The sequence below is a fragment of the Muscardinus avellanarius genome (assembly GCF_963383645.1).
Source record: "Muscardinus avellanarius genome assembly, chromosome: 1".
Lineage (NCBI taxonomy): Eukaryota > Metazoa > Chordata > Mammalia > Rodentia > Gliridae > Muscardinus > Muscardinus avellanarius.
The window spans coordinates 218,274,366-218,297,902 of record NC_137786.1 but is presented as its reverse complement, the minus strand read 5'-3'; the positions used below and the strand labels follow the sequence as shown (position 1 = coordinate 218,297,902).

At 52.7% G+C, this 23,537-nt stretch overlaps 1 protein-coding gene across 1 annotated transcript in view; it reads left to right on the top strand.

Moving 5' to 3' along the window:
- The window catches only part of SYT13 (synaptotagmin 13), a gene marked incomplete at both ends in the record, with an annotated part of 55,191 nt that extends 31,654 nt beyond the window's left edge, over positions 1–23,537 (top strand). Inside the window, 5 exons of the mRNA XM_080693124.1 lie at positions 8,522–8,747; positions 11,993–12,127; positions 14,983–15,284; positions 20,570–20,699; positions 23,233–23,537. Of these exons, the coding sequence (XP_080549250.1) occupies positions 8,522–8,747; positions 11,993–12,127; positions 14,983–15,284; positions 20,570–20,699; positions 23,233–23,537 (1,098 nt within the window). The remainder of the gene's footprint in view (positions 1–8,521; positions 8,748–11,992; positions 12,128–14,982; positions 15,285–20,569; positions 20,700–23,232) is intronic.

Here is a 23,537-nt window from a genome sequence, read left to right as displayed (position 1 = left end):
ATGGACAACAGGGCTGCTCTCAGCTGGGGCGCGTGTGGAGTAAGTTGCTGCCCGTGGTCATGTACAGGTCTTTTTGGGGATTTATGTCTCATTTCTTTTGGATAAATACCAAGGGATGGAATTACTCCCTCCCGAAGCCCTTTCATTTATTTATTTTGAGACAGGGGTCTCACTAAGTTGCCCAGGCCAGCCTCAAACTTGTGATCCTCCTGCCTCAGCCTCGTAAATCACTGGGATTTCGGAGTCCACCACTGCACCTATACTGAACTCGTGTGTGTGTGTGTGTGTGTGTGTGTGTGTGTGTGTGTGAGAGAGAGAGAGAGAGAGAGAGAGAGAGAGAGAGAACATCAAGAAGGAACCCAGTCATGGCTGAGAGAGAGAGGGAGAGGGAGAGGGAGAGAATGAATGGGAATTGAACTATTGAACCCAGGGACACTCTCCCTCTGAGCTACACCCCAGCCCTATTATTTTTTTTATTTTGAAACAAAGTGCCTCTAAGTTGCTGAAGGCCTCACTAAGTTGCTGCGGCTGGTCGAGGACCTGAAATCCTCCTGTCTCAGCCTCCCAAGTACTGGAATTGCAGGCATGGGCCACCACACCCAGCTTTATACTTAACTCTTTTTTTTTTTTTTTTTTTTTGTATTGAGAGTGGAACCCAGGGGCATTCTATCTCTGATCTACACCACCAGCCCTATTTTTTATTCTTTATTTTGAAACAGAGTCTCACTGAGTTGCAAAAGGCCTCACTAAGTAGTTGAGGCTGTCCTTGAACCACAATCCTCCCGTCTCAGCCTCCCAAGGGCGGGGATTACAAGCGTTCGCCACCACGCCCGGCTTATACTTAACTTTTAAGAAGCTTCTTTGCCAAAGCAGTTTGCCATTTTCCCTTCCACCAGCACCGGACAGACCAGATGTTTCACATCCTGACCAAGAGTGGTGTTGAAAGTCTTCAATTTTAGCCATCTAGTGGGTGTGATCATGTATTTTGTCTACCTTCTGGAGTAATTCTCATAAACAACTATATTAGTTATGTATTACTGTATAATAAATCAACCCAAATTAAATGGCTTAAAACAGCACCATGTACTCGTTGGTTTCTGTGGACCAGGAACCCAGTTGTGCTGAGCCGGCGCCTTCGGCTCTGAGTCTCAGGGGCTGCAGAAGTTGCCGCCTGCCACTGCAGGGCTCCGCCGGGGGCAGCGCCACGCTCTCTCGGGCTTCGCAGGGTTCAGCTGCTCACAGCTGGTCACTCTCAGCCCTCACCCCATGGTCTGCTCCCTGGGCAGCCTCAACACTGTGACCCCCGTTAGCAGAGGGAGCCAGTGACGGAGAGGAAGATGCAATCTCACTTTTCGGCAGTTGGATCTCAGAAGTGGCATCTCCTCACATTTGCATATTCTGTTCATTAGAAGCAAGGCCATCGCACACTGCAGGATGTGTGCCCAAGGGTGCAAGAGAGAGGACCCCTGGGAGAGCCCACTGTAGACGCCCCAGCCTCGGCAGCTCTGGTGTGAGAAGGCTTGGCCTAGACCAGAGCTTCTCCAACCATCAGTGAGACAGAAACTGCTTTTGATTTTGTTGCTTCTGGGGCATTTTTAAATTTATTTATTGATTTTGGTTTGGGTATTTGGGATTGAACCCAGGGGGATTCTACCTCAAAGCTATGCCCCCTGACCTTTTTCTTATTTTATTTTGCAATAGGGTCTCACTAAGTTGCTGAGGCTGGCCTGAAACCCGTGATCCTCCTGTCTCAGCCTCCCAACTACTGGGATTGCAGCATGTGCCATCACACCTGCCTTGTTGACTTTTGTTTTAAGGCACTTACTCAGTTTCTCTATGTATCTCATCACAAATGAGCACAAAGGACTTCGGAAGGGTCCCAACGCACGGGCCCCACTTTGCATAGCACCAGTCAAAACCACAGGCTCAAGCAACATTTGTAACGTTTGCCATGCCAGTCTCGGTGCCAAGACCTCCACGGGGGTCATTTAAGCCGAGCCCCGGTCCAGCTCAGGAGACGGGTGCTATTGTCAGCATCCTGTTTTACAGGTGAAAAAACTGGGCCCAGGGAGGCTCATTGATCAGACCCAAGATCACACAGCAAGTAACTGGCAGAGCCTGAGTTCCAACCAAGCTGTCTTGTGTAGAGCTTACTCAATGCTTGACCAGCAGGCTGTATTTAAAATTCAAGCCCTTATCTGCGTTTGGGGTACGTAGTTGCCAGCTTTAGAACCCCAGAGTGGGCCTGTGTTAGGCATCATGTGCCCGACTCCGTCCTCTCCTTCGAGGTCCCGTTCGAGGGGCAAAGCTGTGACCTTTTCCAGCTGAGTCTGCCTCCGCCTGCGCTTCACAGGTGCCGCGATGCTACTTTAAGAACAATGTCCCAGCACAAAGCCCCAAATTAATAAACAGCCCTTAGGTGAAAAATTAATCATGTCCCCAAAAGGCTGCCTAGCATTTCTGGTAAGGCTACAAGTTTGTTTACAGATCATTAACTATGTAATTAATTTCCGCTTTCCTGACATTAGCCCCATAAGGGATGGCATCTGTCTGGTTCACTCCTGTATCCCTAACTCTCACGTAGGACCTGCCCTGCAGTGCAGCTCGATAAATATTTGCTCATTAGATGAGGCTCCCGTCTACCTGCCCTGCCTCCCGCCATCTGTCTTAGCCTGTATCCACAGACGCAGAGCCCAGGCCTCTAGGCTGTTCTTCCCTAGGAAGCAAAAGTCAGAGAAGCTGGCTGGGGCCACTCCGCATCCCGGGTGACCGCTGGCTCTGCAGGTATTGTCTTCCTTCCCAAAGGCAGCTGGAGACACTGCTGGGAGAGCAATGAGGAAGGAGGAGAGGAATTCATGGTCTGACGGACCTGCTTGCAGGAGTCAAGTTTCTCCAAGGAGTTGCTAAGTTTTTAAAATAGTTTTTCTGATTTTTTTATTATGGTAAAATACATGTAACAAGATCTATCATCTTTTATTTAAATGAGGTTGGATGATGTTAAATACATTCACAGTGTTGTGCAAACACACCCACCACCAATTTCCATAGCGCTTTTCGTGTTGGAAAACTGAAACTCTGTACCCATTAAATAGTAACTCCTCTCTTCTCCTCTGCTTTGGCTTGGATATAGAATGTCCCCTGGACAATTATGTATTGGCAAATTTGAGCTCATCAATGGATACGTCCATTGATGGATTGGTCATTTTAATGGGTTTCTTGGGTGGTCTTGTAGGCAGGTGGACCAAGGCTGGAGGAGGTGGATCACTGGGGGTATGGTCTTGGGGACTATCCGTGTCCTTGGGCTATCTGTCTGTCTGTCTGTCTGTTTCCCACCCTCCTTCAGCCTCCACGATGTGAGAGCTATGTCCCTCCACAGCCCTTCTGTGGCTGCTGCCGCCACCATGTATACTTTAGAACCAGCTCTATGGACTGAACCTCCGGTAACCATGAGCCCCAATAACTCCTTCCTCCTCTCAGCTGCTCTTGTCAGGTATTTTGGTCTAGACTGCTTAGAACACCCTCCTTCCAGCCCCTGGCAGCCACTTCCATCCCTATGATTTTTAACTGCTCCCTGCATCTCGTCTAGGTGGAATCCTACAGGATTTGTCTTTTTATGCCCGGCTTCTTCCACGTAACATAATGCCCTCTAAGGTCATCTGTGTTGTAGCATGTGTCGGAATTTCCTTCCCTTTAAAGGCTGAGTAATATTCCAATGTACACACCGCATTTTCTTATCCGTTCACCTGTCAATGGACACCTGCTTCCACAGTTCAGCTGTTGTGAATAGTGTAGCCATGGACATGGGTGTACAAATATTAAGGACCCTGTTTCCCATTCTTTGGGGTATGCACAAAGAAGTGACACTATTGGATCACATGGTAATTCTTTATTTTAACTTTTAATGAATAGTCATACTGTCCCACCGCAGCTGAACCATTTACATTCCCACCAATGGTGCACAAGAGTTACAGGTTCTTCACATCCTCAGTGACATGTGTCCTTTTCTATTTTTGACAATAGCCATCCTAATGGGTGTGAGGTGTTATAGTTACACCACACCTTCCCCTAATGATTAGTGATACTGAGCTCTTTTCATGTGCTTAGTGGCCATTGTATATTTTCTTTGGGGAAATGCCTCCTCAGGTCCTTTACTTGTGTTTGAATCTGGCTGTCTGTTGCTGACTTCCTCCTTGAAGCCGTCAATCTCTGCACACCTGGGTTGCTTTGGGGCCCACAGCATCCCGGTGTCTCTGGCCTCAGCAGCTGCAGAGAAACCCCAGATCAGGAGGCAAGAGAGGTGTGCCACGGGTATGACATGAGGGACTTGAAGCTGATCAGCTGGTCCTTGCAGAACTCACCATGGTGGGAGGAGGCAGTAGCCAAAGGTCCCAGAGACAGGTAAGGCTGGGAGAACCCAGGGAGCTCAGCGGAGGGGCTGGCATGCTCCCTCTGCACTCGGCGCACTCCTCCTGTCTGGAAAGTCCCTACTTGTTCAATGCTGGAACCCCTGGAAACCTTCCCTGACTCACCTGCGCCCATCTTCCCAGGCCCTGGGCTGAAGGGACACGGAGACTAAGAATCCCTGGTTCTGAGCCCTGCTCCCCCTCCACCCACAGTGCAGACCCTGCTCCTGGGCCCTCATCCTCCTGGACACCTTGCCCTCCACCTATAATCCTGGGCTCCTTCTTCAACTCCTTTCTGCTTCTTGGATATCAAAGCTTCAGCTACTTAAGATGTTTTTGAAAGATGTGGTGGAACCAGGGTTTTGAAACGCAATAAATAAGAGTGTCCAAGAGCTGGAGACAGGTAATCAGCTGCTGCTTTTGCTTCTTGAAGAGACTCCTGTTGCTGTCATCAGACCGCTCAGGGCCTGGTGAAGGGCTGTAAATCATTCGCTCAGCTAAAGGCAGCTGTTCCTTGTGGGAGGAAGATAAACGGCAAGTGGCAAGTGTGGCTGCCCCAGGCAGGAGGCAGGACGATGGGAGGGGCTGAGCTGGGCCGAGCTTACGCGGCCCTGAGCTCTGTGGTGCTCGCCAGCAAGGCAGGGCATCCATCTGGGGTGCGCTTGGCCGCAAGTCGCAAAACTCAAACCAACTGGAACAAGAGGGCAGTGCTGCTCATGATGGATGCTCCGGGGGAGGCCTCATTGCAGTGCTGGTAGATCAGTGGCCCCATGATGTTAGCATCGGAGACGCGGGCTCTCTCTCCACTCTGCGGTCCACAGTGTTGGCTTTATTCTGAAGCTGACTCACCTTGCAGTCACAAAGACTCGGCCACAAGCTGCTGCTGCCCAGCGGAGCGAGACAGCCTCCTCTACTCCCAAGGACTGCACAATGTCTGGATCAGCTTCCCTAGGCCAGATGCCACCCTGGGCCCGAAAAAGTCACTCATGTAATGCCAAGGACTGATAGGATCAACTCTCCCCAGAGCTAGGGACGGGTGGATCCAGAACACCCTGTGATGATGTGTGGGAGGGGGGAGGGAAAAAATTAATATCTGCTGGCAACCAAGGAACCTGTCTTTTGCCCTGGGTGCGCATTTTAAGCGCCATAGCAGGCTCCTGAGGTCACTGGTGGTACACAGACAGAGACCCATTGAGGAGGGAGGGGAGCTGACCCCAGCTCAGCTTAATTAATTAATTAATTAATTTAGTGAAACTTGGGATGGAACCCAGGGGCATTGTACCTTCGAGCTACACTCCCCAGCCCTATTTTTTAGTCTTTTAAGTTTTGTGGGTTTTTGTTTTTTTTTTTTTTTTTTTTTTTTTTTTTTGGTGGTACTGGGGTTCCTGGAAGCCCTTCTACCTCCGGGCTATACTCCCAGACCTATTTTTACATTTTTATTTGGAAACAGGGTCTCCTAAGCCAGCGCGGGGCTGGCTTCGAACCTGCGCGATCCTCCTGTTTCTGCCTCCCAAGCGCGGGGATTACAAGCATGCGCCACCACGCCCAGCTTAGTCTTTTAAGTTTTGGAAACAGGATCTCCAGCCAGGCATGGTGGCGCATGCTTGTTATCCCAGTATTTGGGAGGCTGAGACAGGAGGATCGTGCAGGTTTGAAGCCAGCCTCAGCTACTTAGTAAGGCCTTTGCAACTCAGTGAGACCCTGTTTCCAAATAAAGAATAAAAAAATTAAAAAATAGGGCTGGGGGTGTCGCTCAGAGGTAGAATGCCCCTGGGTTCCATCCCTAGTAGCGCAAAGAAAAAACAAACAGGGTCTCACTTAGTTGCTAAGTAGCTGAGGCTGTCCTGAACTGCCATCCTCCAGCCTCCTGAATGCTGGGTTTACAAGCCTGCGCCACCACACCTGGCTCAGCTCTTTAATAGACTTGAGGCAGGGCAGAGTAGACCTTGCTCAGAATTGGGCCTGCAGTGGTTCCCTGCTGAAAACACAAAACCAGTGAAATGGGAGGAGACCGGGAATCAACCTAAAATGATTGAGCTGGGATGAAATAAAATATAAACCCAGTGTTCCCCTGAACACCCAAACGGCCTTAGTTCTGGTCCCAATAAGAGACAGACGGTGACCCGCGGAGGCAACCATGTCCCAGCAGCCTCTGGGAGTCCTATCACCCTGCGCGGGGCCGAGGCCAGGCCCCAGCATGCTGTGTGCAGCACTTAGTTCCCAGCATCGAAGCTCAGTAGGGAAATGACATGAACTCTGAAGTCAAAATATCTGGAGGATAGCCGGTCGTGGTGGCGCACGCGTGTAATCCCCGCGCTTGGGAGGCAGAGACAGGAGGATCGCACAGGTTCGAAGCCAGCCTCAGCTACTTAGTGAGGCTCTCAGCAACTTAGGCCCTGTTTCCAAATAAATTATAAAAGAGGTCTGGGGGTGTAGCCCAGAGGTAGAAAGCCACTGGGTTCCACCTCCCAGTACCACAAAAGCAACAATAACAACAACAACAACAAAAATATCTGGAGACTCCATTATCCATCACCACTTACTGGCTATGGACCTTAAGCTTGCCGGAGCCTCAGTTTCCCCATTGTGAAATGGATTGACACATGTAGTTCCAGCTCAGGTGACATATCAGAGGTGGACGTGGTGTGGTGGAGGAGACATGGGGACACTGGGCGCTGCTCTCCGTCTTCCCCCAGAGCCCTGGGCAGGGGTGTCAGGCGCGGCCCTCCGCCAGCCGTGCTCAGCCTCACACAGTCCTCGCCTCTAAGATCTCACTCTTGCCCCGGCTGCCCCTGAGCCCAGCCTCGCCTCCCAGGCTCCCTGTCTCTGCCCTGGGTCATTGACACCTGCGCCTTCCCCATCCTGTCCTGAACTGCCAGTAACTTATTTACTTCAATTGTTTGGACTATTTCCCTGACTCACCTGTTCTGACCATATCATGTGCATCTTTCCAGCAGCTCAGAAGGTGGAGTGAGCTAAGCCTAAAAATTAACCCAACACCTAAGGTGACAGCCCTGAGAGGCAAAATGACCTGCCCAGGATGACCCAGCCGCAGGGACAGGCTCGGGAGCAAGTCAAGGCGTAGACCCTGGGTGTGTGGGTCTTACTTACCAGTGTGAGGACACCACACACAGGCCACCCAGGACCAGGGCAGTATGGGGCGGGACGGATGCAGGCTGCAGTGACTGCGATGTGCGGGTTGGTAAAGTGGATCAGACCAGTGGGTCAGAGACCATCTTTCTGGTCAGACCTCAGGCTCAGGGTGGAGCCAGCCACAGAAAGAGCGGGTGAGGCTCGGAGAGGCTGTTTGGGAAAGAGATTGGGGGCTGGAAGTCAGGCCAGCGTAAGAGTAAGAGCGCAGCCCGTTTGAGGAGCAGGGGCTCCGCCACTGGAGAAGCACAAATGGAGAAAGACTGGAACCGTTGTTGGGGATGAGTGACCAGCCTCTTCAGGCTCTTACAGGCACTGCAAAGGGGTCTGGGTTTGTTCCAAGTATGGCTGGAGCCACCGGCATTTCTCAGGCATATGGTAGAAAAGGGGAGGAAGAGAAGAAATGAGAGAGGGAGGGAGGGAGAAAGAGAGAGAGGAGAGAGAGGGGAGAGAGAGAGAGGAGAGAGAGAGAGAGAGAGAGAGAGAGAGAGAGAGAGAGAGAGAGAGAGTGAGAGAGAAGAGGAGAGGAGAGGAGAGGAGAGGAGAGGAGAGGAGAGGAGAGGAGAGGAGAGGAGAGGGGGGAGAGGGGAGAGGGGAGAGGGGAGAGGGGAGAGGGGAGAGGGGAGAGGGGAGAGGGGAGAGGGGAGAGGGGAGAGGGGGGGGGAGAGCCAAAGACACAGCTGAGAGCTGCAGAGGGAGGACCACCCAGAGCGGGCACACCAGCACCCAGGCACAGCCATGCCCTCGGCCACGGGCAGGTGATGGGGCCGGGCGTGGCTGAGGCCCTGTGAACTCCCTGAATTTGGAAGTGATGCTTCAGTTCCTCAGACTGTGCTCTGTGAAGCAGGATGGAACCACACTCTTCCTTCTGCTCCCACCGAAGGTCAGGTCTCCGCTTCTTCTTCCCAAGGGTGGAAACCAGGCAGGAGGTCCCTGGGCGAACTAACCACAGCAATTTGTGTTTATAGTTCAACGTTAAAAAGTCCACGGAGCCCGTGCAGCCCCGGGCCCTCCTCAAGTTCCCTGACATCTATGGCCCCAGACCTGCAGTGACGGCTCCGGAGGTCATCAACTACGCAGACTACACTCTGGGGAGCACGGAGGAGCCTGCTGCACCCACCAGCCCCCAGGCCCCGAGTGACAGCCGTCTCAAGAGGCAGGTCACAGAGGAGCTGTTCATCCTTCCTCAGAACGGTAGGGGTCGCAGCTCCAGCTCTCTGAGGGCAGCGCACTGGGTGGGGATGGGGGTGGGGGGCTGTCATGCTTGGCCTGTGCAGGCCTGGGGAGAGCCCCTGTGCCATGGCATTTGACACTGAGCAGGCGGTTAGCACAGGGCCTCTGTAGTACAGTTCTTAATACTGCCCCTCTGCCTCCCCCAAGGCCTCCAGCTTTCCCCTGAGAAACAGGGAGTCCCTTTAAGTCATGTGTGTGCGGCTATGGAGAAGAGATAGAGTCATGACTAATTCCAAGGGCTTCAGAGTCGTGGGTTTTAATGCCCCACACTTTTATATACTTGCTGTGCGGCATTGATCATGAGGCTAATCTCTCAGGGCTTCAATTTTCCTCATCTATAAAGTGGGATCATAGTATTTTCTGCCCATTAGGGATGTCATACAATGTAAATAAAATAAGATGCCTTGAAAGGCTTACCTTGGGGCTTGGCACAAAGGATGGAATCAGAGCACATTGCTATTGCTGTTTCTGATATATATATATATATATATATATAATATTTATATTATATATATATATATATATATATCAGCATCATCATTAAGCATGCAAAGTTTGTAGGTAGCACAGGCTGGCACTGGGGTAATACATGAAGCAGAGGTGGATTCTGGAACCTAAAGGAGTGTGGAGGGTTTTTAGAGAGGTGGGAAGAAAAGCCAGGCCGGGCATGGTGACACAAGCTTGTAAGCCCAGCATTTGGGAGGCTGAGACTGGAGGATCACGGTTTGAAGACAGCCTCAGCTACTTAGTGAGGCCCTTCGTAACTTAGTGAGACCCTGTTTCAAAATAAAGAATAAAAAATTGGGCAGGGGGTGTAGCTCGGAGTTCAAATGCCTCTGGATTCCATCCCCAGACCCGCAAAAGAAAAGAAAAGAAAAGAAAAGCCAGGAAGATGGCTAGTCACGTGGGCTGGCTTTGTTCTGTGCAGTGGGTGAGGGAGGCAGGAGAAGCAGAAGCAGCCTAAAGCCTTGGCATCCACCCTGTCCCCCACCTGGATGCAACCAGACCCACACTGGCCAGTACCAGGTGTCCAGCCCAGAAGTACGGTGATCGATGTGACCTCCCAGGAGCAGATGCATCCTGGTTGGCTTTTAGCCTTGGTTTGCCCATCTGCATTTTTTTTTTTTTTTTTGGTGGTACTGGGGTTCCTGGAAGCCCTTCTACCTCCGAGCTACACTCCCAGACCTATTTTTACATTTTTATTTGGAAACAGGGTCTCCTAAGCCAGCGCACGCGGCTGGCTTCGAACCTGCGCGATCCTCCTGTCTCTGCCTCCCAAGCACGGGGATTACAAGCGTGCGCCACCCACCACGCCCGGCATGCCCATCTGCATTTTAAATCAACCCAATGAGCTAGGCAGGGCAGCACACGCCTGTAATCCTGGGACTTGGGAAGCTGCGATAGGAGGATCACAGGTTTGAGGTCACCCTGTTTCAAAATAAAACATAAAATAGGGCTGGAGGTATAGCTCAGAGGTAGAATGCCCCTGGGTTCGATCCTTATAAATAAACAAACCCAGTAAAGACTTGCAAACTCCTGGTTGGGGGGCAAGCACGGTTTGTATGCAGATCCTGAGGGAAGCCAGGACTGGATACTCTGCCAGGGGAGCAGGAGCGCTGGGCAGTGCCTGGGCTTGAGGAATTCGAGACATTTGCATTCATTTTCTCTTTGCCGCATTTCCACCTTCTCTTTCTTGTCCCAGGAGGCAACAGCCTAGCTCTGTTCCACAGAAATCTACTGAGCGTTGACTAATTCAGCCAACAGTGAGCGGAGAAGAGTAGGAAGGCCCCCAAGCGATATCACTGCAGACAGTATCTGTCCCTCCAGCCACGCTGCCCAGCACTCTGTAGGGCTCTAAGTCTTTTATCTCAACGCTGAGTCCCCATCTGCGTTCCCAAGTGGTGCTGGCCCTGCGGTCCCCGGGTCAGCTCACAGTCACTGCATCTGAAACGAACCCTCAGATGAGAGATATGAGATAAGTGAGGTAGATTCTGAAGTAGAAGGCGGAGGCCACCTGAGGGCTGGGAGCTCTGGGCTGCTGGGATGCAGCCACCGCTGTGCCATGAACCCGATGGCCTGGGAAGCCAAATGGATCCTGTGAGCACGGGCATCTTACTCTATACCATGGTCATGTCCGGCCAATCTGTTTCTGTCTTCGATGCACCAAGGAAAATTCTTACTACTTGCCAGAACCTAATGAACCATTTTGGAAATGAATAGTCCCTTGTATTTCTACCCTCTGAATTCATTCTGAGAATCAGAAGTTAATTCCCGATTGCTTCAAGTCACTTCTACTGAAGCTATTGTTTCTTTTGAATTCTTGCTTTATGTTTGACTCATGAGAATCTTCCAGATGCCTAGCTCCTGTTCAAGTCAGGGGCAATAGTTGTGGTTCTAGAAATTTCTAAGTTAAAAATAAAGTCACCCAGCCTGGTGAGTGACACACACCTGTAATCTTAGTACTTGGGAGGCTGAGACAGGAAGATCACAGATTCAAGGCCAGCCTCAGAAACTTGGCAAGATTCTGTTTCTAAGTAAAAACAAATGTAAAGGGCTGAGGGTATAGCTTAGAAGTAGAAGATCCTCTGTGTTTAATCTCTAGTAACACAGACACACACACACACACACACACACACACACACACACACACACACACGGTCAGATAAGGACTGAACATGTATCACAGTTAAATAGTCTGCCCTCGACCTCGCCCCCAGCATCTTCTCATTTGTTCTTCCCCGTGTTTCTCCAGCTGTGAGTTCCTGCAGAGCAGGGTCCACATTCTGGCAGAGGCGGAGCTGACGATGGTTTGTCTGCCACACGGTCACCAGAACACACAGGCTGTGACAGGTTTCCTTCCTGGCAGCTCGCCGTGTGCCAGGCCCTGGGCTAAGGACTCCCTCTGCCTTCTTTTTATTTCATGCTCAAATCCAAGTTCAGAGAAGTCAGGTAACTTGTCCAAGGTCACGATACTCATTCTTTACCAGCTCAAGTCTGACCCCGAGGCTCATGTCTTGATTGCTGGACTGCAACGGTCCCTCGACACGCAATGCTTGTGACCACGGACGACGTGCTGGTGTGGCCACCACGTGGAGCCCTAGGGGACTTTGGGTTGAAATCAGTGACCTAGGTGGTAAGCAAGAAGGGTGTGATTAGGGAAGCCGGACCCCTGCGTGGGTTGCGCTGACAGCTTTTTCCCCTCATAGGCGTGGTGGAGGATGTCTGCGTCATGGAGACCTGGAACCCTGAGAAGGCGGCCAGCTGGAACCAGGCCCCTAAACTCCACTACTGCCTGGACTATGACCAGCAGAAGGCGGAGCTATTTGTGACTCACCTGGAAGGTACTCTCTCCCGTGACTTCCAGGGGCTTCTGTGAGCCCGTGGTCCCTGGAGGAGCCTTGAGCCCGTGGCCCCTGGCGGCAGCTCTACAACCAGAGGGAGCCCGGGTCATTACTCCAGCAAGCAGACCCACATGCAGGACGCTCAGACACTTTGACTTTTCTTCTTCTCTCATGTCACAGTCTAAAGTGGGATTCTTGGTTGGAAGATACATTTCTTCCAAATGGAGGAATCGGACCAGGCTCCTCCCATCAACAGCTCCATAGTCCCCCTCAGGCCTCCTTGTCCTCTGTATCCATCAGGTACAAGGAGGAGGAGAAGCAGAGAGGGTACAGCCATCCCCCAATACCCTGCCTCAAACATGACAGACCTCACTTCTACTCACACCCCATTGGTGGAGACCAGTCACGTGGCCACACCTCACCGCAGAGGAGCCTGGGAAGTGGGGCCTAGGCTGCCCAGGAAGGAAAAAAAAATGAGTTTTTGGTAAATAGATATCTCCTCCATAGGTACCTTTGACATTAGACAACGCTTTCTTTGTGCTGAACACAGAGGGTGATTAAGTTGCCTCAATCCAAGACCCAGGCAGTCTCTCCAAAGGACCAGATGTCCCTGGTGTTCCTGCCCTGACCATGTATTTTGCCATCAGCAAACAAAGCTGAGACTTTGCAAAGACATCAGGCCACTGATGGGCCGGATAAATTGTACTTCTGTGTTTAATTTTATTTTGTCTTTGTGTTAGTTCTCCATGGCTGAGAAAGTCAGCTTAGGAGGAGAGATTTGTTTTGGCTTATGGTTTTAAAGGTTTCAGTCCTTGGGCGCTGGGCCCTGATGCCTCTGGGCCTGTGGTGAGATGGAATCCTGGTGGGGCGCAAAGCTGCTCTCATCATGGAGGCCAGAAAGCTGCAGGCATGGAGGAGGAAGGAGCTGAGACCCAAATATCCCCTTTAAGGATCCATAGCCTCCCTTCAAGGGTATGCCCTTTAAGAGGAGGGGCCTCTCAAAGTTCCACCACTTCCTTGCCTTCAGCTGAGGGCAGAGCCTCCCATGCATGGCCTTTGTGGGGTGTTTAAGATCAAAACCATGATATAATCTGCTTGCGTTATTTTGTTTTGGCCCCAGAGCGCGAACCCAGGAATTTGCTGGTCATGCCCTACACCCCCAGTCCTTGGTTTTCTTTTTTTTTTTTTTTTTTTTTTTGGTGGTACGGGGGTTCCTGGAAGCCCTTCTACCTCTGGGCTACACTCCCAGACCTATTTTATATATATTTTTTTAAATTTGGAAACAGGGTCTCTTAAGCCAGCGAGGTTGGCTCCGAACCAGCGCGATCCTCCTATCTCTGCCTCCCAAGCACCCAAGCACGGGGATTACAAGCGTGCGCCACCACGCCCAGCTCTTGGTGTTTTTTGTTTTGTTTTGTTTTTTGAGTATTTGCCCTTTTAATTGTCTTTTACCTTTTTGTGACACATTCATATACTTTCTTAAACCTGGTCTTCACAAGAGTCTCATTTTACAGTTTAGGAGACTGAGCTGGAGCAACTGCTATGGCTTGTACAAGATTATTTCCACTGACAACCGGGTCATCCTGAGGACGGTCCCTCGTGGCTCAGTGGAAAGCTCCGTCTTCTAGGGTGCACGGCCTTTGTTCTCACCTTCTCTTCCTGTGCCATGCCAGATGCTTGTTCCCAAACGCTCACTGAAGAGCTAGTCATCACAGCAGCACCGGGGGGTTCCTGGGTAAAGCTCTATTATGGTACCTTAGAAACACTCACTGAGCCAGGTGTGGTCGCGCACGCCTACAATCCCAGTACTTGGGAGACGGAGATGGGAGGATCACAGGCTGGAAACTAGCAGTACAAGGGAACTTGGTGAGACCCTATTTCAAAATAAAATATAAAATAGGGCTGGGGTTATAGCTCAGAGGTAGAATGCTCCTGGGTTCAATCTCCTGTAACACACACACACACACACACACACACACACACACACACACACACACCAGCTGAGTAATTCACATGAATGCTATAGTTTGGATCTTAAGTGTCCCCCCAAGGCCCATGTGGTAAAGGCTTGCTCTCCAGGTGGCACTAGCAGGAGACGGTGGAGCCTTTAAGAGGCGGGGCCTAGTGGGAGGTCTTTAGGTCATTGGGAGTATGTCTTTGAAGGACTGTGGGAGTCTGGTCCCTTCCTCTTTTTCCTGTTTGCTCCCTGACCGTGAGCTGAGTGGTTTTGCTCAGCCACACACTTCTGCTACAATGAGCCACCTTGCCATGGGCCTAAACACAATGGGACTGTAGACCGGAGCCTCCAAAGCAGAGGCAGCATAAACCCTCTCTCTTTATGAGCTGATTATCTCCAGCATTTGTTATAGTAGCGAGGAGCTGACTCACACAGTCCACTTTGTGACGCATGAAGAGCACCAATGTGCAGAGTATGAAACGACATTCACAAGGTATAGCAAGGGATCCACATGACATGTGGCCATGGGGTAAATATTTAAAGCACAGAACAAGTGAATCACCACATCAGCAGCAACACTGGGAGCAGCCATGCCAGGGGGCCTGGCATCCTGGGGAAACCTCAGCATCTTGGGGTCTGAAGGGCTCTGGGAAGTGCCGATTCTTGTGGCTCTCCTCCAGCCCCCGGGGGCGTGTAAGGTGGAGTGACCATTCCATGGTCCTCCTCCGATGACCCCCCCTCCTTCCTGGAAGGCAGTTCCACAGTGTCTGGGTGGTCAGCCTGTGGCCTTTCAGACACCCGAGGTTAGGCTGCATCCCAAAGCTTTAATTAGGACCGTGTCCCCTCCTCCCTCTGTCCCCGAAAGCCCAGGTCTGTGTTGCCCTGCTCTTGCCCGCAGTTGTGACCAGTGACAGCGATGGTGGCTGTGACTGCTACATCCAAGGCAGCGTGGCCAACAGGACCGGCTCCGTGGAAGCCCAGACGGCCCTGAAGAAGCGGCAGCTGTGCACCAGCTGGGAGGAGGGCCTGGTGCTCCCCCTGGCCGAAGAGGAGCGGCCCACAGCCACCCTGACGCTGACGCTCAGGACCTGCGACCGCTTCTCCCGCCACAGTGTGGCCGGGGAGCTCCGCCTGGGCCTGGATGGGGTGTCCGTGCCTCTGGGGGCCGCCCAGTGGGGGGAGCTGAAGACTACAGCTAAGGTAGGCTGACCACTCGGTCACTCACTCGGGAAAGAGAGCCTGATGGGAACACAGGGTGCAGAGCTCTGGGCTGGGGCTCGGAGCTGCAGAGACCTCACGGCAGGCAAAGGCAGGCTGGGTCTTACACAGGCCACTCTGGCCCCTTAGCCCTGAACCCATGTGGTTCCTGGTGCTGTCCCAGCGGTGCGTCTTGTTTGCGAAGATGCCATGCTGTGGTGAAAAGCTCCATGGTGGGTACCCTGGCTCTGATGCTGTGATGGTATTGTCCTAACTGGAACCCAGTTCAAGTTCTGTGCGGCGGGTACTGCAGGGAGGTGAGCTCAAGGGCAGGCAGGGCAGAGCCCCTCTGCCGGCAAAGGGGCTAAACAGGCGCAGACAATGGCGATGATCACCATGACAACGACAACGATCACCTTGACAGTGATGATTGTCTTGATGATGACCATCACCGTGAGGACCACCCAAATGGCCTCCCAGAATCTCCTAGGAGGCCATGCTGCTCAGAGAGGGACGCCTGGGAGGGCAGACCCTTGCTTCCCACAGGCCAAGCAGCCAGGGAAGGTCAGGATGTGGGGTAGTGTATAGCTACTTGGGGCCCCTGGCCAAAGCCTCAGGCAGGGCCTGCTGAGGCTGGGCCTCCAGGGGACTTCTGAGTGACTAGCATTAACCAGCTTGTCAGCCGCACCCTCCAGACCGAAGCCCCCATCTTGACTCTCTGGCCATTTCTAGACAGTTTGCTGCCCTCCTGGGCTGTAGTCATAGACCTGCTAGTCAGAGCGCCATTTCTGAGCACTCCCCAGGGGTCAGTGGTCAGGCCCTGCCCCAGGCTCTTCCTCCAACTTCCAAATCGACTAAGTCGGAGGCACACCGTGGCGATCCCATCTGCAGATGAGGCTTCCGGTAGTTCAGGCACAGGCTCAGGGCCAGCCAGCCAGGATGAGGCAGAGCTCAGCCCCGGGCCCGGTCGGTCGGGCTCTCAGTCTATCTCATCACCTGCTGCTCACGTATCTGACACGCAAGAGGTGTGACCCACATGAGCCTTTGCTAAAAGACACCCGGACTGTAGGAAGGAAGAGAACAGTTCACCCCTTCCCCGCTCCCTTTAAACACCATTTCTTCCTTACTCCATTTTTTCCTTCTTTCTCAGTCTTGGAAAATTGTTAGAAAAACCACAGCCACTCTCGGATGGAGCTAGGCTGTTCCAAGGCATGCTCTCTAATTAGCGTGTGATTTGGGACTCCTATGGAATTGCAGCCAGGGCCCTGGGAGGAGAAGCCACGCTTCTGTTATTAAGCTAGTGAGCTGGCTTTCTCTGGAGACGCAGAGGGTCCCCCGCTGGGCTTTGAGGCTTCGGTAGGGCCCCCAAGGGGCTGAAATCCAGCCAATGTAGGCAGAAGGCTCTCAAGCACCCTGCCTGCTTTGCTCCCTCCTCCTAAAAGGGCAGTATCATTCATTCCGTATCATTCATTCCTTCCACAAATCCCTGCAGGTACCAGCTCCACACCAGGAGCTGGGTACCCGCCCTAACTCCTACTGTCCTGAAAATCCTCCTGTTCTGCGTCCACTGTATCTGCCACTGCTCTGCAAATGGCCCGTCCCAGCCTCTTCCCTCTGGGTCAGTGAAGCAGAGGAGAGCCCAGACCCAGGCCAGGAGCCCCTGCCCCAGGAAGGGGGCAGGCAGACTTGAACCAGGCAGAGGAGCTACAGATGGTACAGCCTAGATGTTTATCTTCCCTGGGCCAGAGAGGGTTAATGGCGTGCTAACCGTGCCCCAGTTCTAGCCGGAAGACACTCAGCCAAATGAGGCAGGTGCGTCACCAGGGGCCACAGTGCCACCCGCCTGCTCGCTCCCAGGGCAGCCTCGAATGATTCATTGAGGCCAAGAGAAAGAGGGGGTGGGGCGGCCATGGGAGGGGGAAGAAAGAGGCAGGTGTTTTTGTGGCAGGTACTTTAGGGGGCCATGCTGAGGGGCCGGCACTTCTAAAACTGGCTGGGGTACAGCCCCAGTCTGGTGTGGGTATCACCTACACAAACGTGAAGAGCCCCGTGGGGCTGACAGATGCAGGCCCCTCACCTGTCAGGGCAGCAGAGGGCTCAGGCCCCCTCGCCCAGTGGCTCTGGCCTGTGTTAAGTGGCACTGAGCTTGGCTTCTGTTCCCATCGCTTCTGCCCTGCCAGGTGCCCGCCACCGTCCCTGGGCCTGGCTCCCTTCACTGTGGCATGCGGGGTGGGGGGCAGCAGCCTGTCTGCTGGGAGCCATAGGCCCGGGTTTAGGGCTCGGGCTTCCCTTTCAGACTGGCCTCCCTCCCAGCCTCCACTCTGCCTGCCAGCTGTGTGACCTCGGGCAGCATCGGGCCACCCTGAGCCTCAGTTCTTAGGCCTAAAGCACGACCAAGGTCAGCGTCCCTCTTAGGGCTGTTGTCTAGATGTAACAGCAGTTGTCTTTTGGCAAACATTTATGTTGCGCCCACTGCGTGCCAGGTGCCAGGGATGCAGAGAGGACCCGCAGCCCCGCGGGACAGACCAGGTCACTGCGCCACTGCATCGGCGCCAGGTTCCCAAAGTACTTGTCCTACGGCTGGACACGCAGGGCTAGCTGAATCGCTGAGGTCTTGTTGGAGAAGGTTTTTCCTGGGTGAAAAGGCAGGACCCAAGGCGGCACCTCACCCAGCCTCACCCCCAGAGCCTGGCTGACTCCCTTTCCCCTCGACACTAGACAAGTGCCCCCTCTTCATCTCAGGTTGTGCGCGCTCCCAGGACAACTACTGGTGACAACTGTCCTTAGTGCGTCCCACTGTCCTCGGTGTGTTTTGGGCACTGGTTGAGGCCCTTTAATATAACTCTTTCATCTTTTATTTATTTATTTTTATACCCCCAGCCTTATTTTTTATTCTTTATTTTGAAACAAGTTCTCACTACGTGGCAGAGAGCCTCACTAGTAGCTGAGGCTGTTCTCGATCCTCCTTTCTCAGCCTCCCGAGTACTGGGATTACAAGTGTGTGCCACCACGCCCGGCTCTCTTTAATCTTTACACTCATTTCTCAGGTAGAGAAAATACTGTTCCCATTTTATACTCCAGGATATAGAGGCTCAGCAAAGTTGAGTAACTGGCCCAGGTTTTCAAAGCTAATAAGTGGTAGGACTGGAACTCAGACACACACAGCCTGGCTCTAGGGCCTGCCCTCCCAGCATTGTGTAGCCTGGCTCTGGGCTATTAATAGTAATTATAGTTTTGACAATCATTAGAATTATGCTTCGTGACTTTGCACAAGGACTTTCCAGATGCATTTTCTTATCAAATCCCCCGGTACCCATATTTCTTATGGCACTTTTTTTTTTTTTTTGCAGTACTGGGGATGGGGGCATTTTTACCTCTGAGCTACACCCCCCAGCCCTATTTTTAGTCCTTTTATTTTTGAAACCGGGTCTCACTGAGTTGCAGAGGGCCTCACTAAGTAGCTGAGGCTGTCCGCGAACCGCGATCCTCCGGTCTCTGCCTCCCGAATGCTGGGATTACAAGCGTGCGCCACCGCGCCCGGCCTTACGGCACATTTAAATGATTCCCGTCTGTCCCCGTGTGACTGCAAGCTCCCTGGAGACCGCCTGTGCTTCCGTGGCTGCTCTAATTGTAGCATGCAGAATGTAGTAGGTGCTTGATGCATGTTTTTGCTAAATGGCAAATTCCCCCCTGTTTTCGTGGTGGGAGCCAGCAATTTGAGGAGTTAAATAACTTTCCCGGTATCACACGGGCAGTAAGGGCTGGAGCTGGCTCTAGCCCCGCCACCGTCGCCGTCCACCATGGTGGCCAGGCCTGGTGCTGGGGAGGCCGCGGTGCTCAGTAGAGGACTGATTCCTGCCCTTCCGAGCAGGTGCCTAGCTGCCCAGATAGAGACGAGTGGATGCGATGTGCTGAGTGTGACCGAGGGCAGGGAACATGGGGGACTCTGGTGGCTGTGAGCCTGGGGCCTCGACCTGGGCCCCCTCCAGGGGTGGGGAGCACCCTGAATACCCTGATGGTAGTGCGGAAGGCGGGGGGAGCTGGAGGGAAGGGCACAGCACTGAGGCTGTGACGTCTAGAGGGACTGGCCCTCCCCTTGGCACAGAGGGCTGCCCTGCCTCCCTCCCCGGGGATGCTGGGAAAGGCATTTTCTTTCTGCTTACTTGAGGAGCTGGTGCCCTGGCCGGTGCCTGCCCCCGCCGCCTTCCCTTCCCTGCCTCCGCACATGTGGACGGCTGTGTCAGATGCATCCTGGAGACCTCGGCGCCTCTCGGATTCAGTATCGCCCTGGCCTCTGGGGCCTTATCCACCACCCAGTGCCACCAGCACGTCGTTGACACCATGGGCTTCTCGTTAACTGAGCCCCTGCTCGGCCCTTACTGGTGCTCCCAGCCTGCGGGGGCTGGCTGGAATTACCTTTATAAAATAATTTTTTGGTGTGTGTGTGTGTATGTGTGTGCAGTACTGGGGATAGAACCCAGGGGCATCCTACCTCCGAGCTATACCCCCAGCCTGATTTTTTATTCTTTATTTTGAAACAGGGTCTCACTAAGTTGCAGAGGGCCTCACTAAGTAGCTGAGGCTGGCCATGAACCTGTGATCCTTTGGTCTCAGATTCCCAAATACTGAAAGTACAAGCATGCACCACCGCACTCAGTTCAAAATAATTTTTTTTTCTTGGTGGTACTGGGGTTCCTGGAAGCCCTTCTGCCCCCGGGCTACACTCCCAGACCTATTTTTACATTTTTATTTGGAAACAGGGTCTCCTAAGCCAATGCACGCGGCTGGCTTCGAACCTGCGCGATCCTCCTGTCTCCGCCTCCCAAGCGCGGGGATGACAAGCATGCGCCACCATGGCCCGGCTCAAAATAATTTAAAAAAAAAAAATATCAATTTCCTGTTGCCTCACAAATTGGTCAGTGGAGCAGTTCTCAAACTGTGTTCCCCAGAGCCCTAAAGTTCCACCAAGGCACCCCAGGAGCCAAGGCAAAGTGTGAAGGGGACTTGGCTGTCTGGCCTCGCCCCTTGCCCCATCTCAGCCGGCAGCTTTCTGCTCTCTTTTATATGCTGAGCATGGATATGTGGCATGTAAAAGTCATTCTGTAACAACGCACTGCACTGGCACACACACAGCCTCGTCTATGCTCCGCTCCCTCTGCAAGGTGCAGAACCAGCCTGGGGGGAAAGGTTGCTGGGTGCCTGCCAGACACAAGGCCTGTGCGGCCTCAGTCTTGGCACTGACGGCCGGGTCAGAAGCCAGCCAGGAGCCATCTCCCTTTCTGTTTCAGGAGTCGTCCACAGGCACTGGAGAGGTCCTCCTGTCCATCAGCTACCTCCCGGCGGCCAACCGCCTCCTGGTCGTGCTGATCAAAGCCAAGAACCTCCACTCCACCCAGTCCAAGGAGCTCCTGGGGAAGGGTGAGTGGGGCCAAGAGCGGAGAGCCAGGCACCTCCAGCCCCTGGGAATGTGCCAAGGGAGGTGGCGCCTGGCAGGAGATGGGGACCGGAGGGCAGGGGGGTGGAGCAGGAGGACGGTGATGAGGCTGCCCTCAGCTGTCTCCCACCTGAAGCCTACCATGGTTTGTTTGTGTTTGCTTTTGTTTTGTTCTTGGTACTGAGGATTGAACCCAGTGGCATTCTACTTCTAAGCTAGACCCTCAGCCCTTTTTATTTTGAAACTGGTCTCTCTAGGCTGCTGGGATCTTGCTATGTTGCCGAGGCTGGCCTCAAACCTGCAATCCTCCTGTCTCAGTCTCTTAAATACTGGGATTACAGGTGTGCCGCCCTGCGCCCAGCTCCAAGAAACTAATGTTGAAGAATGCATTCATTCCTTTGAGTTCACATCTGTTTATTCCCAGGCCCATCCCATCCATTAGGGCCCAGGTTGGAGCTCCCTACCATGGAGATCCATCGTGAGAACAACCAGCCTTAAACATAGACCCCGGGAGGCCTAGGGTGGGTCTATACCTGGAGAGGGGCACCTGGGCTATAGGGAAAATCCAGACCTGGCTGGACGCACCTCTGGGGCAGCTGCTGATGTGGGGAAGCCCAGGCCCTTTGGCTCCCTTCTCCTCTAGCCACCTCTGCACCCCACACCCTAGCCAGTCTCTTCTCCCTTCTCAGCCTTGGCCAACTGCCACCCCCATACCAGCTGGGCGTGGGTGATGGCAGAAGGTGTGTGGGTACAAGGGCTGAGGCCTGAGGTTCGGGGCATCTGTGCCCCATATACCCGTGTTTTAACATTCTGGAAGCCTCTGTGTCTGTTTCTGGCTCCCCCAACATCCGTCCCCATCAGAGCAGGAGAGAGCCTGGGTTAGCCAGAGAACATCTGGACTGGGTGCCGGTTCTCACAGCAAGACAGAAATAAATCTATATTTACAGCAGTTTGCCACGGCATTCAGAATCTTTGAGCAAAAGATTTGGAGCAAATAAATAAGAAAGGCTGATCAAACCAGCAGATTCCCCAGCCAAAGGTCAGAGGTCAGTGCTTTCTCCCCATCACCTGCAGCCAGTTCTCTGCCTCTTGCTCTTTTTCTATAGCTCAGTGAGGACAATTACAGCAGGCTTTGTCTCTCCACTATTGCTGCCGAAATAACAAACTAACCACCCAGGGGCGGTAATTATAGCAATAAATACAGAGTAACAATTATTCTCACATTAGCTTCAGGAAGCTTGACTAATGAAAAAGTAATCTGGCCCTGAGTTTATGGAAACTGCCTAGTGACCTGTTTGTGGATTCCCTGGAACCTGGGGATAGGCGATCAGCCTCTACCCGAGGCCTGAAGTCATCAAGTAAAACTTAGAGAAAGTGCAGACGAGCTGCATGCGCTGGTGCATGCCCGCAGCCCCAGTATTTGGGAGGCTGAGATGGGAGAAGCCCAGTTTTGAAGCCAGCCTCAGCAACGTAACGAGGCCCTTAGAAACTTAAGATCCTGTATATATATATATATATATATATATATATATATATATATATATATATAAGGACTAGGGTATAGCTCAGAGGTAGAATACTACTGGGCTCAGTCTTCAGCAAGAAAGGAAGGAACGAGGGATGAGAAGAACTTGAGGAGACTTAATAATGGACAAAAAGTATTGGGAGAATTGTCAAGAGGATAGAGACATGGGGATAGCCTTATTTTTCTGGTCTGAGTTTAAAATAGAGCTGGAAGACCCCTGAGCCATTGTCCTGGGCTTGGCTCAGTCTGGGAATATGCAATCACTTCCAAGCGCTCATGGAAAGTGACTGTAGCAGGAGCCATAGTGACCAGCCTCATACACTAAGGTACAGGTTGGGCATCAGTAATCTGAAAACTCCAAATCCAAAATCTGCGAATTTTTAAGCTCAAGTGGGAAATCTGGTTTCATGCACAAAATTATTAAAATAGTGTACAGAATTAACTTCAGGCTATGTGTATATAAGGTGCATATGAAACACAAATGAATTTCATGTTTAGACTCCGGTCCCAATTCCAAGATATCTCATAGTGCGTGTCTAAACATTCCAAAATCTGGGGACAAAAATTCAACATCGAAAACACTTCTGATTTCGCACTGCTGGTAAGGAATATTCAACAGGTATTGCCCACCCATCTCCCACACTTTGGCATGAGTACTGCGGAGGCAGAATTCTTGCTCTGTCCCCATGTCTGGCCTGGCACCTGCCATCTGGCAGGCACTTAACAGTTGGGTGAACACGTGGCCCGGCGGGCAGGTAGCAAGGGAGCTTCAAGGGGCAGCACCAGGCTCCTCCTATCAAACCCCAGAAGCTCAGAAGCCTCTCCCCCTCTCCCCCCTCCCTCCCTCCCTCTCCTCTCCTCTCCTCTCCTCTCCTCTCCTCTCCTCTCCTCTCCTCTCCTCTCCTCTCCTCTTCTCTCTCTCTCTACCTCCCCTTTCCTCCCTCTCTCCCTCCCTCCCTCCTCTCTCTCTCTCTCTCTCTCTCTCTCCCCAGATGTCTCAGTCAAGGTGACCTTGAAGCACCAGGCTCAGAAACTGAAGAAGAAGCAGACGAAACGGGCCAAGCACAAGATCAACCCCGTGTGGAACGAGATGATCATGTTCGAGCTGCCGGACGACCTTCTGCGGGCCTCCAGCGTGGAGCTGGAGGTGCTGAGCCTGGATGAGGCCGGGCAGAGCTGCGCGCTGGGCTGCTGCAGCCTAGGCCTGCACGCCTCCGGCCCCGAGCGCAGCCACTGGGAGGAGATGCTCAAGAATCCGCGCCGGCAGATCGCCATGTGGCACCAGCTGCACCTGTAG